Source organism: Anas acuta, chromosome 16 (genome assembly GCF_963932015.1).
Source record: "Anas acuta chromosome 16, bAnaAcu1.1, whole genome shotgun sequence".
Classification (NCBI taxonomy): domain Eukaryota; kingdom Metazoa; phylum Chordata; class Aves; order Anseriformes; family Anatidae; genus Anas; species Anas acuta.
In genome coordinates, this window is record NC_088994.1 from 14,909,651 (window position 1) to 14,923,311 (window position 13,661).

At 51.2% G+C, this 13,661-nt stretch overlaps 1 protein-coding gene across 1 annotated transcript in view; it reads right to left on the reverse strand.

The window, feature by feature from the left end:
* MYT1 (myelin transcription factor 1) overlaps window positions 1-13,661 on the reverse strand; it is a 63,889-nt gene that overhangs the window by 25,059 nt on the left and 25,169 nt on the right. The window contains exons 3-10 of the mRNA XM_068700562.1: window positions 11,271-11,325; window positions 9,696-9,726; window positions 6,643-6,705; window positions 5,649-5,893; window positions 3,926-4,804; window positions 3,217-3,351; window positions 1,710-1,800; window positions 60-173 (exon numbers count right to left, since the gene is read on the reverse strand). Coding sequence (XP_068556663.1) covers window positions 60-173; window positions 1,710-1,800; window positions 3,217-3,351; window positions 3,926-4,804; window positions 5,649-5,893; window positions 6,643-6,705; window positions 9,696-9,726; window positions 11,271-11,325 — 1,613 coding nt within the window. The remainder of the gene's footprint in view (window positions 1-59; window positions 174-1,709; window positions 1,801-3,216; window positions 3,352-3,925; window positions 4,805-5,648; window positions 5,894-6,642; window positions 6,706-9,695; window positions 9,727-11,270; window positions 11,326-13,661) is intronic.

Sequence of the window (13,661 nt, forward strand, 5' to 3'; positions counted from 1 at the left end):
AGCGAGCCGGCTCCCGCTGTGGGCGCGGGTCCCCGGGGCTGGCTTCCCACGCCACGTACCTGAGTATCCGGTCAGAATTGGAGCTGGTTTTCGAAGGGTCACCAGACTGGGTTTGTTGCTTTTCATGTGATTTGGCTAATTTTTCAGCAGCAGCAATGGGGCACCCAGATAAACTGTGTGAGGTGGAAAGGGAGAGAGGGGAGGAAACAGAGCATGAGGGATGCGCATGGAAATCCTCTCTCATTTCAGACACCCAGAGCTACACTAAGCCCGTAAGAAAAATATTTGCATTTAAGGTTTTTCTGGTTAGCATTATCCCAGTTTACTATTAGTCTTGCCAAGCAGCAGAGCTGCCAGATATCTCTGGGACAAGCCCAGGAGCATCACCAGTGCCGGGGATGGAGGAGGGAGGCAGCTGCCCGAGGCTGAGCACAGCAGAGGCCGGGCTGCTTTCTTTGGGGAGTTTTAACAGTTAAATGGCATTTTTGATTTGTGTTTATTTGTCTCTTTTGAGGCTGTTTGAAGGGAGCCTTCTGAGGGGTGCTGGATGGGAAACATTTGCACTTCTGATGTGCACGGCTGCTGGTACATGGTGCCTGGGGTCACTCGGGGGCTATGAGGGCTTTTGCTCGCCCTCATCCTTTGCATGAGCTTGGCTGTGCCTCTTTGGGACCAGCTTGGATCTTGCAGTGATCACTCAGGGAAGGTAGAAACGCTTTACAAGCAGTGCTTGCATGCTCCAGCCCATCCCCAAACCATCTCAGGTGCCCCCGTCCCTGCAGCATCCAGCACCAAGGGACCCCCTCCAGGCTCAGGGCTGGGTCTGGCAGAGCAAAGCGCCCCACTCAAAGCCCTCTCCATAACCCCCTGGAAGCAGCCGCTCACCTCAGCCTCTCTCCAATCTCACTGCTTGCAGCAAACCACATTTCTCAATTAACCCAGCAGATTTCCCTAATTCCGCTCTAGCAATTACAGCTACAAGGAGGGCATCACCAGGGTGGCTGCCCCCGTGGTCCCCAGCCACGTCTGGATGGGTGACGGCGCACACGCACCTCGCGCCAGCAGCACGGTAATGCTCACAGAGCTGGCACTCTGTGCTAATGAAGCGTGGGCATAATGAATAAATCACAAACTGGTGAGCAGATCCCTGTAGCACAAGCTAGTCTGGCTTTTGGGATGGTTTCTAGCTTGAACAGCACCAGCCCCTCTTCTTGTAGCCTTCCCATTTGTAAAATTTCTGGGGTTTGACTGAAGCCAGAGCACAGGGTATAATTACTGATCCCAAAGCACCGACCTGTCCCCTCCTGGCCATACCTGGGCTGAGGTCCTACAGCATCAGGGCCTCAACTCCCAGCTCACCTGTACTGTGGACTAATTTCAGCCCAAATATTGTGGCAATTCCTAGAAACCCTGCAAAGTGCCACACAAGCAAACATCACCAGGTGCCACTGCTCCCCTTGCTCCATGTGTCTCCTCCTTGAGCCCCCAACCCTTTTAGTCCACTTTTGAGCCTGGAAGCATTGCTCTGCCCTACTGCCCAGCCAGAAATCCCTGCCCCATCTTTGCTTTCCCATATTATTCCTTGTCTTAGGATCATCCCTTCCTTGTCCATCCTGCTCGGAGCATCTCCCAGCATGAGGGCTGCAGCTCCAGAACAAATCCTGTGCCCCTGGGGCAGGCTGCAGGGCAGAAGAAGAGGAAGGCAGTACCTCCTGTGCGTGTTGCGGTTGCTGTTGACGTGACCCTGTCCTGTGCAGCCTGGCGTGGGGCATTTCAACACGTTCTCGTGCATCGCCAAGACTTCGGAGCGAGGAGGGGAAGGGGAGAAGGGAAGGGAGGCAAAAAACAACTCGATAAAAATCAGAGAGAAAAAAAAAAAAAAAGACAAAATCATCAAGGCTTGTACACTGGCTTCCTAGAAATCAAGGAATGTGAAATGCTGTAATTAGAATTTGTCTGCGTGGAGGAAAAAAAAAAAGAGATGTTCAAAGGAGAACTGCTCAGGTCAGAGCATCCCTGCACACAGCCTGGGCTTTGTCCCTGTTTGCTGATTGCAGTCCAGTTTCCCCACCAGCCCCTCCATCATTTTGGAGCCAGCCCTCCCCATTTCAGGTAGTTTTAAGTGATTGAAGTTGTATCTCTGCTTTTATCCTGAGGACTAGTCTTTGTTTGATTTTTTTTTTTTTTTTTAATTTTAATCTTCAGGATTATTGCTTCCTGCAGTGCTGACCTTAAAAGTAAAGAAAATAATTTGATTTGCAAGCCTTTCTGAAGCACACAGCTTGTATTATTTATTTATTAATATTTTCCCTTGCATTTGAACTTGTGCAGAGATAGCTGTACTTCCTCCTTGTTTCCTGCAAGCCTGTCTTTATAGCAGGTCTGCAACCTTTGAAATTACTGATAAGGAAGTGTGGTGGTTTTAGTTTTTGGTCTATTATGCCATTATCGTAAACATACAACATTGATTTTTATGTATATGCACAAGGAAAACTATTTAGGATGCTGGTAGAGAGGTAGAAATAAACTCCCCCTCTGTATATGTATATAAAAATCTGTTATGATGCTGATAAATATTTTCAGCAGAAGAGATGAATCTCAGTATAGTGCTTCATGAATTTTATAGCAACGAGAGCACAGGAGGAGACTCAGCTGCCTTACACGTCCTGAGCACCTCCTCTCCTTTGCCAGATGGCAACACCCTCATCACAGTTGGACATCAGGAAAGAACGTTTTCTCCTTCTTCCAAATATGATATCCCAAATAGAGAAAAATACAAGAAATTCGGTGTAAAGGTGGGAACCGCTTGACACATCTCAGGAGGTGGGCAGTCATTTTCAAAGCACCTTTGATTTGCAGAGAAGGGACCTCATCCTCCACAGGATGGTGCTAAAATCTTTAAGAAGGGTCTGACTTTCTCGTAATCTCCTTAGCATTTCCCGTTAAGTGCAGTACCACCTTGGTGGACAGAAGCATCCTGGAATGAGCTGGAAAATCACCATACCACACCAGAGACCCCGTTATACCTCAGGGGTTAACATCAGACTCCTACTAGGGACTCATTTGCAAAATTCACACCATTTGATATTCTATGGAGTGCCCAATACCCTTGGGGTGGCTCTACCCATCAGATGTAAAAGTCCCTCTAGGAAATATGGCTCCAGACTAATTTAAGCAACCTGTGCTCTCCTGCTGGGCACCCGAGCATGTACTCACTCTCAGGGGGGATCCTGTCTTTGTGCGGACAACCAGAGAGGCTGCGATGGTGAGGGTAGAGTCCCGTGACGTGGCCAGTCCCATCGCAGCCAGGCGTCGGACATTTGATTTCTCGCTTCTCGGGTCTTGAGGGATCTAAGGGATGTGGGAAGCAGGTTAGTGGATTTGGAGGGGAAAAAGTGTAAAGGTTTGGAATATTTCATTGAAAAATTGCCCCGGATGCTTCCCACCACTCTTCCAGTTAATGAGGGAGAAACTTTGGGTTTGGAGATATTTTTCTGAAAGTGGAACTGTAACACTGGAGACAAATCAGCAGTGAAGAGCTACTCCTCTGACCAAGCAGGCATCCCAGCAGCAGTGCTCGCAGTGCACAGAGTCCCTTGCCTGGCCATGCCCATTGCCTGCCCTTACCCCAAAACCCATCTGGCTTTGAAACCAACCCTCCAGCAGCCCAGGCTGAGATTTGCAAGGCCAACAGAGCTCTTTAACCAGTTAACCCCCCTGCTGAGACACAGAGGCCAGCATCATTTTATGCATTCACTGCTGACCTCAAGGATGTCCCCCTTTCTCTGGGCATGGATTTGTGGCTAAATTCCCACTGTGGGACATGAACCCCCTGCCCAGCATCCCCCCTTTCCTGGATTTGAGCAGCTCAGCCCCTGGGGATGGGAATGAAGAGGACACACAGAGGCTCGCCCCCACACCCCACCTTTTCCATAGTAGCTCTTTCGGATGCTGTCCAGTGGTTTGCTCTGCTTCTCATCCACCTGGAAGTGCTTTACGTGCTCTCCCGGCAGCCGGCTGGGTTCCCTCACGATTTTCACCTGCTCGGCCTTCAGCGCGATGGCTTGCTCCAGCAGCCCCAGGTTCCCCCTCGTCATCATGTCGTACATCTCCGACTCGTCGGTCACGGCTGACTTCTGGGAGCGGGCGTCATCGTCCTTGTCATCGTCCGAGCGGACCTCCACGATGACCGAGTACTCGGGTTTCGGGCTGAACTGCCCTTCACAGTGGCTTTTCTGGGCATCCTGAGAAGTGTGAGGAGCTTCTTCACAGATCACTTCGGGAGCTATCTCTTCCTCTTCCTCCTCCTCCTCTTCCTCCTCCTCCTCCTCCTCTTCCTCTTCTTCTTCCTCCTCCTCCTCCTCATCTTCATCCTCCTCCTCCTCATCCTCCTCCTCCTCCTCTCCTTCAGCCTGCATGGCTTTGGGCAGCTTGCAGGCCTCCTCACAGCTGGCATCGTCCCGGTGCTCCGGACACAACTCGCTGCTGCTGCGTTCGCTGGTGACCTCGATGACTTCCTCCGCGTCCTCCGTCTGGATGATGATCTCCTTGTCGCACTCCTCCACCATCTCCTCTCCCGCGTCCTCGTGGACCAGGTGCACAACGTTTTGGGGCGGTTTGGAGACCTGCAGCTCTGCTTCGGGCAGCTGCCCTTCGATGGCGAGGGTTTCCTCCGCTATTTGGCCTAGGTTTAGGAGAGAGTTGGCGATTATTTCTTGATAGCTGCTATAGTTGGCCTTGCTGGGCCCAGATGTGCTTGTTGCTGGTTTTTGTCCGTAATGGGTTGATTTTGCTGGGCTTCTCTCTGAGAAGGGGGGGGGTGGGGAGTGGGAAAAGGAAAAGGAAAAGGAAAAAAGGAAAAGGAAGAGGAAAAAAGAGAGGGGAAAAAAAGAAAGAAGAAAAAGAAGATGGAAAAAATAGGGGGAAAAATTAGAAAACAAGGGAGGAAAAAGAAGAGAGAAAAAAAAGGAGAGGAAGAAAAAGGGAGAGAAAAAAAAAAGAGAGGGGAAAAAAAGGAAAATAAAGTAATGATATAAGCTTGTAAACATCTCTTTGTCTTCCTTAAGCTTAATTGAAACCAGAGCCTTGCTGTTATACCCCTGGAGCAGCCTAATTTATTGCACTCGGGGACGGCAGATAGAAAGGGGATTTCCTCATGAAAGCTTTCCCGGTGCTCAGATGCTCGCTGCTTCCCAGCCCCCAGCCATCAGCAGCCAGCTGGCCCCATACTCCCCCTGCTCCCAAAACCAGGGGCTCTGTACCCAGCGATGCCAGGACCCTGGACAGACACCCAGCCTGTCTGCCCATCACTCCTCTCCTTGGAAAGAGGATGGATGGTCGGATCCTGCACCACGGAGGTGATGGAGGAGCCCAGGCTGCCACCCTCACCACCACTTGGAGCTCCTTTGTGCTTTCAGGGGTCTTTCCCCGGGGAGCATCCCTGGTGGAGCAGCTCTCGCTTTGAAGACTCAAGAGACAATCTGCGCGTAACCCATCACCGCTTAACCAGAGCTCTGCTGCCGTGCTTCCACCAAACACAATAATTGCGGGACGCGCGATTCAGAGGAGCTATAACTCCTGGTTATTAACACTCGCTGCCCTTTATTCATCTCCACAATGCAGCTTGGCAATCAATAATGACAAAGCACCTTCTGCCGGCTCAGGGCTGCGGGTCTCCTCCTGCTCCACCGCCTCCGCCTCGTCCTCCTCCAGCGTCCCCTCCGACTCGTCGGAGCCGGACTCCTTCGCCTCGGCCTCCTCGCTGCCGTCGCTGTCGACGTTGTAGCCTTCGTCCAAGGCCAGCTTGAGCGGGTGGGATTTTCGCTTCGACACCAGGTGTTCGGCCTCCGCATCCTGAAGTTTCCTCTTCTTTGCTAGAGGGCAGCTTTGTAGGCTGCGGGTGGGAGCAAGGAGGCATTGCCCGGTGAGAAGGCATGTCTACGGCATCCCAACCGGGCAGGTAAGTGGGATAAATACACAAATACTAAAAAATAACACATGTAGTAGCTCAGATTTTTATCATTTCTGATATCTTATGGCCAGAAGATCTGCTCTCAGGCCTTGACTTTGTGCATCTCCTGATATTGGCTTTACACAGAAGCCAGCACAAACTTGCCGGACTCATGCAACCAGTCCGCCCATGGACAGTTGGTGTCCAGGGAGCAGCAAGACCAATGGTTCCCAGCAGCACTGCTGGTGCTGGCCACCAGTGCCATCATGAAACCAGGCAGGGGACACAGAACCAGCCTCTGGGGCTTGTCCACCGACCGCTGTAACTAAATTTATCTGAAAACCACTGGTTATTGCTGGCTTGGCTTCCAAGGTAGCCAGTGGGCTCTCATTCCTCTCCGTGTCCATAAAGGTACCAAGCAGACCAAAATCTGTCCCTGCTGACAGCTCCCATTGATACCAGGCACCCAAACCATCACTGCTGTCTTGGTTTGGGGTCAGTGTGAAGGCTGCTGTCAGCCTGGTGAAAGACCCCACGAACTGATGGATACATAGCAAGAAATGGATTTAGAGTGAGGGAGTTTGGCTCCTGCTCTGAACCATCCTCCAAGGAACCAGCTTCTCCAGGGAACATCTGTCTCTGGGTTTCCTGCTCGCATGTTTCCATCCCCATTACCTCCGACCCAGCCTTACCTTCTGTGCCTCGCATACTTCCCACGGATGTGTCCTGAGCCGTTACAGCCTGGGGTAGGACAGCTGGAGAAGGAAACAAGCAACCATCAAGAACAGCAATAGGACCCGAAGAATTCTTTTTTAATTAGAAGAGTATAAGCTATGGTCAGTTAAACAGGTTCTGTGCACAAAGAACAAAATAACCGCAAAAAAAAAGGAAGATAATTTCCCTCAAATGCTTCAGCTTGTCCCTTTGAATTCCAAGTGAGGAGGGCAGGAGAGCAGCTTTGCAGTTTGCTAAAAATTAATGAAATGACTCACCCCATTTAATTAGATGAACGGTTCATTATAGTTTTATGAGTATGTTTAATTAAAGATTTGCATGTGTAAGAGCAAGCTTTTAAAAACCAGACAACTACTACACTCTGCCTCCCCCCCTCCCCACTCTTCAGCTTTCTTTTTCGCTGGTGCTGGAGGGAAACATGGGTTTCCACTCGCGTGATGGCTTATTGGGGAACTGGGGCTCCTGGCACCAAGAAATGGGAGCCCTGATGAAAAGAGCAGGCAGGGAACGGGGTGAGGATGTTCAGCTTTTAGCCAAAGCACAGTGGGTGAAAGTCACCTGGAGGCAAATCCCCCAGAGCACTGCAGAGGCTCGCTTTTGGGGGAACAGATAGCATTTAGGTGACAAAAATCCCAATTCCTTGCACTTGCTCCTGCTGCCCTGCAGAAGAGGACTCATTAAAGACTTCCTGGGGGCTCTGGGCAGTGCTCACAGCCGCTCCTGCCCTTGCCAGGGGCTGCATCCCCGCCGTCTGCTTGCTGCATCACTCGGCGCGGGGCCGCACGCTTCCCCTGCAGGGGTAATTAATCCCAGCTCCGAGAGCAAGAAGGGCTCCAGATAAAAAGCATTAAAGCAAACATTTTCTGGCAAAACCAGATTACAGCATTGATTATAGGATGCCCAAGTGACTCGGCCTGACGTCTGAGGGATTCTGGAGTCGTGTAGGATTAATAACCTCATTTAGCACCGTATCACCCTCGGCCCGGGAAGTTGGAAGCGCTAATGAAATCTCCTGATGACAGTGCAAAGGGAGAAGGCATCGCCAGCCCAGAAGGGATCCGGCCAGCCTTTTAGTCTTGGAGTAAAAACACGGGATGATATTAAATAGCAGCAAGTGCCAAGTCAGGCTGTAGGGACGCAGAGTTTCTGCTCTCAGCAGAGAGCCCAGCCCCTGCAAAAAGCTCGGGAAAAGGTGAATGGGAGCACACCAGTGGGTTCCTAATGGCTTAGCTCCCAAAAACACCACGTACAAGCTGGACTGCTGCATTCAAATAAAAGAATTAAACCCCAAAGCAGGACAGGAATGGGTTGCTGAATTGTCAGGGAAGTAGGAATAGTTCCTTTGGGTACGAACTGAACCATTTTTGGAGAATTTAAAAACTGAATCCTGCCACTACTGGGGGTCCTGCAAACAACACACCTATCCCTAGCAAAACGCTCAGGGCCATATATAAACGCACCTCGTCCCACTAACGTGCATGATCAGGGGCTGCCCCCTCGCTGCTCCCTCTGCTGCTGATCTTCAAGTCTAGTTAATTTTAATTGTCCTCAGCCACGGCTGAGGCTGCTCTGTGCCCAGCAGCCCCAGACACACGTTAAGTGAGCGCAGGCAGAAGACAGAGCGGTGTTTATGGTGCCAGTGACTCGCCTGAAAAAGGCTTCATTCAGCAGGAAACAAAAGCAGCTCTGATGAAGATGTTACTGGCTTTTATAAGCTTTCCTGAATCAATTAAAGCTCGTTCCCCCCACCTCATTTTTAATGTGGTGAAATGAAGCCTGCAGTAAATAATAAAAAGGAACAAGCCAAGCGGCTCAGCATCGGGGTTTCCCAAAGCAGGCGGCGATTTGGGATGTCTCCGGTGCGTGGATTTAATCCCTTAAAAAGCCCCCAAAGCAGAGGTGATGCTCACCACGCTCTGGGCCAGGCTTTGCCATCCCCACACCTCTGTCCCTGCTCTTCTCCAGGGGGGTTTCACGCATTTTGGCTGGGGTCCCAGAAGCAGAAAGGGCCTCTGGGGTCTGTGAAAGCCTCGCTCCTTCCCTGCCACAGCCACTGCCGGACCTGCTCCCCTCTCCCTGAAGCCTTCATCTGCTTGACAAAAGGGCCGCTTATTGTCATGCAGACGTTGCCCTGCTTCCAATTAGTCGATTAATCGTCCAGTTAATCAGGCAATTAGGTGACAGCTGCAAGAGATGGCTTTGTGGAGCGCTCCGTCCTGCCCCTTATATATGTCACCTGCTCCAATTACCACCTCCACTCAAGTGTTCAGCAATAAAAGTTGGAGAAGTGGCGTGCCTGCCACTCGCTCCTCCATCTCTCCAGAGCAATCGGGGAGCGGAGGAGCAGAAACGCGCTGAGATTGGGGCTGGTTAAGGTCCAATTACTCTTTGACACGCACGGCTTTCTAGCGGAAAGGCAGCCCCTGCTATTAGCGCCCGTCCAGGTTAAAGACTCCTACCTCTTGCCTAAGCCCTTGCGCGAGGTTTAAAGGCAGCTTAGAGGTGGGGGAGGCTGTTATTTATAATGAGAAGCTCTGTAGGGCTGCAAAGGCTCGCTCCAGCTCTTTGGGCTGCTGCTGCTCGCATGCCAGCGCTGCTAAATGAGTGACGACGAGACCTCCATGGCTTGACAGGGGACGCAGGGCTGGAGGAGGAGCATTTGGCACGAGGAGTGATGTGACGTGGCTGTGTTTGGGGGCAAGGGGAGGATGGGAACTACACGGAAAAGAAATCCTGCTATGTTGTAAGATAATCAAAGACAACACCCTACAGAAAATAGGGGCATCAGGCATTGCTGGGGTTTACACCGGGAAGGACAAAAGGTAGATGGAGGCTCTTTGGTCCCATATAAGCCTTCCAGCAAGATCTCCACCCTCTAAGTCCCACACATTTGCTCCCCACACCCTGGTCCCCAGATGGGCCAGCAGCAGCAGGGTTTCACCCGAGCTGACCCCAGCCCGGGGTCTCCATCCCTCCCACCACCACCGAGGAGGAGGAGCAGGGTCCTTACCTCACCTCCTGGCCGATGAGCTCCGTGGGCACTGGCCGAAGGGGCAGGAGGCAGCAATGGAAACAAAGACATGGTCAAAAACACATCAAGGGGCCGAGCCCTCGTGGGGCACCTCCCCTCCCTGGGGGATGCTCTCCTACAGCTGCTCCATCCCTATTGCACCCAGAGGCATCCCACTTGGGCAAGAAAGGACAACCCACTCTGCCAATGCTTGCTACGTGCCATCATACGCTTGCCTTGGAAATCCTTATGCTCAGACATTTGGCTTTTAGAGTGAACAATAGTTTTGGGGGGGATAGGGATTATTCCCCCACTCGTGGCTAAGAGGACATCCCACTGCTTACAGTAACAACATACACCAACATCGCGTCGGTGCCAAAAACCTTCCATTCAGCCAGAAATCCAAATAATCAGGAGGGAAAAAAAAAAAAGATACAACACAAGCTAAATTTGCCCAAGCTAAAAACCATAACACGTTTGCTCAATTTGTTTGAGCTAATTGGGTTTCCTGGGATCCAGCTCCCGGTGGGATGACTCACAAGCTTCAACAAACTGGAGGCAGTGGCAAATCCCACGGTATATTCGATAAATTACCTTTTCACATCCAGAAACCCAGATTCAAGTGTGGCGAAGGCAGGGTGTGAGAAAATAAATAGAATCGGGCTGCTCTCATTAGCAACCTGAGCGAGCACTTTTAGGTACGTGCAGCAAGACAATAAAACCCACATAATCCAGCTTGATTCAGCACAATTGGCAGCATCTGGTTTTTCCTTGGGTTTTAAAAAAGATGCTGAAAAGTGCAAGGAGGAAGGCAGGCCAGCACAAAGCGAGGTGGGCCAGCACAGCTGCGTGCATGAAGCTGCAACCCCTGCAGCCCTCCCGCTTCATGTCAACCAGCCCCATTCATCCCTCGCTGCCAGCCACCTTCGCAATTAATCAAATCCACGTCCACAAGAAGGAATAAATACTGCGAGGATGCCCTGTGCCCATCACACGAGGTGATGCACCGTGCTCTGCACCAGACCGCCTCGCCTCCTCCCGGAGAGGAAACACGTGAAGAGCGAACTGAGCAATTTTTTAAAGGTGGAAAATAAATATCAATCAAGCTTTGCATTAACAAGTCACTTGTCCTCGTGTCCCTGCCGGGAGACAGCCCTGTTTGCTTCTGCAGCATGCACTACTTCTGCCAGGCGCTCTCAGATGTACAACTTCAAAGCCGCTGGCAGAGTGTGCATGATGAAAGCCCCGGGAGCTGATCTGAAGCTACAGCGATTGCGATCCCCATCAAGCAAAGCATGCAAAGGGCTTTTGCTTTTTGCTTTTTAATTTTTTTTTTTTTTCTTTGGGCAGCGGGGATGAGGGAAGCAGGGAGGGAGGGTTAAATATTACGAGGCGCTGTAAAGGTTTGTAGCTGGGAGTTTTCCGGGCTCATGGACAAATCTCAGTGGGGTTGGAGGAGAGGCAGTGTGTGTGATTTAAAGCCTGGACCTGACAAACCAAAGCCCTTTTGGAACAAGCAAAGTGCAGGGAGCCCGGGTACCACCTCCCCGCGCAGGGGGATGATCAGCTGCTCACCTCTGATAGACTTCGATCGCGTGCGTGCTCTCTTATCGTCATTTTCTAAACTCATCTGGGATGGAAAGAGAAGGTGTTGGTTAAAAGACAACGTGAAAACTATCATTAAAGGCAATTTGCACACATGGCTGTTGCTCTGGGTAAACACCTGAGATAGACAAATCTTGCATTGTTTTTATCTTTCAACCCAAAGTTATTCATTTGAAAGGCAGAAGGCACAATCTCCTTTTGGATTGCCAGATTTAGCAGCCTTACATTAATTTCCCCAACCCAGGGCACAGCAAGGACTCCCTGCTGGGGGTGCCAGGGAGGGATGAACAGGCAGGTGAAAACACCCCGACAGAGGCAAACAATTCCCTTCCTAAGGCCAGACCAAAATTCCCTGTATTTACACCAAACCCAGTAATTCAGAACTACTGTGAGCAACTCAGGGAGCAGCCAGCACATCTCAGCCTTCAGAAATCTCTGAATATTGGGTCAAGCTGATCTTGTGCCCGGGAAGGGCAACTTCTCATGTAGAGCTCTAAAGAGCAACCTCTCCGCTGTGCTCAGATTTGACACAGAGGGTGCATCTAAATAACCTCTGCAACATGGACATCAAACGGGAGGGTCTGCGGGGAATATGGGCATGAATAAGTAACGCCAGGGACTTCAAAGCACTCGCTATTAATTAAACATCACAGCGTGCCACAAGGTAGCGGAGGGCTGAATGCAGCAGCGCGTGGCTGCGGCGCTGTCTCCGTGCCCGCACCGTGGCGGAGGTGGGAGCTTTGAGATCAGCCCTGCCTGAGGTGGCAGCAAAAGGAGGGGATGGCCAGGTGAGGGGAGAAGGTCTGGCCGGGATAACAGAAGTGGCACTGCAATTAGCTTCTCAGGGAAGCTGCTGAAGGGGCCCAAGAGCTGATTTCGTCTCCTGCCCTTGTCCTGCCCCAAGGCGATTGCAGCCACTCCTGTGCGGGCAGCCCAAATCTCTTTGTGCAGCCCCGCAGCAGGGATGAAAATCCCAATGTCACAAAATCTGAGTCATTGGGTGTGTTTGGCAGCAAATGCCAATGGGGTGTGGAGGATCAGGGTATGAGCAGGGAGGTGAATGGGATCCGGGTAGACCGGGGAGATGATTTAGGTTTTATTGCAGAGCATTACACTCCAGGAGATTTCCTCCTGGGAAAGAGAGAAAAGGGGGGAAAAGGATTTCTGAGTGCAATTTGATGCAATAAAAACAAATTTTCTTTGGCATGTGCTCTTTGGAGCATCCTTTACAGGTCTCATATGGATGAGACCAGCTCCTGTGCCACCCCAAAACGAGGAGACTCAAAAGCAAACCCTCTGGTACCCCAATGGAGGTGGGACAGGACACACATGGGAGCTGCCCCACTGCTGGTGGGGACAATTCACACACAGTAGGTGCCTCCAAGACCCTACGAGCACCTTGAAACTGTCTGGATGGATCCTTGGCAGGCAGGGATTGGGGATGGAGGTCCCAGCCGATGGGGCACCACAGCTGGAAACCCCTCAAAGCGAGGGCTGAAGTTTCCCCAGCGCCTCTCTCCCTCCCACTGCCTCCCTCTGGCAGCAAGGCACCAACACACCTTCATTTCTGTGGTTTGCTGGATAGAAACGCTCAAGAAAAGGAAAAAAAAAATCAAAACCTGGAGCAATTTATGCATCCTGTCAGCATTCAGCTCGTGGCACCGCGGTGTTGTGCTCCGCGTTTATTACAATCTTCCCAATAACACAGCAGACAATTACTATAATTTCTATTTTTAAAGCCCCGGTTCCCTGCGGACCAATGGCTTACGTTTAAAGTGCGGAGAGGAGCAGGTGTCAAAGGGACTTCATTACATTTATGAGCCTTTCAAAGCCGGCGTGCGCTGAGCGAGCTAACGCCGCGCGCCGACAAAGCGCCTGATACGTTTGATTGCTGGGAGCCTGCGTTCAACCAAAATGAATTTCAGAGAGGGCTTTTTTTTTTTTTTTTTTTTTCCCTTTGACAGTTTTCCCAGGGAACTGGCACGCTTTGGGCTGGTGCCTTGGCAATACGGGTTTCCTGCGGATAAATTATTCAAAGCGAGAGCAGGGTGGGCTGCAGGCAGTGCCTGTGACGTGCTGGCTGCGCGGCCAGTGGAGCTGATGGACGTGGCTCTGGTTTCACAGCCTGTCTTCAAAAGAGCCCAGAGGGAGGGCTGGGACTGAGGGCAACACAGGGCAAAACTTCAGTTTTCTTAAACCTGCCCTTGGATGACAAGCAGGTGGGCCAGGCTGTGGCTGTTTGCTTATAAACGGGAGAGATCTGCAAAAAAAAATTCGATATCACACCTGAGCTAACACCAAGCTCCTCTCTACACCACAACACCTCAACAGAGCAATTCTTCACATTGCCTTCAACGTCTC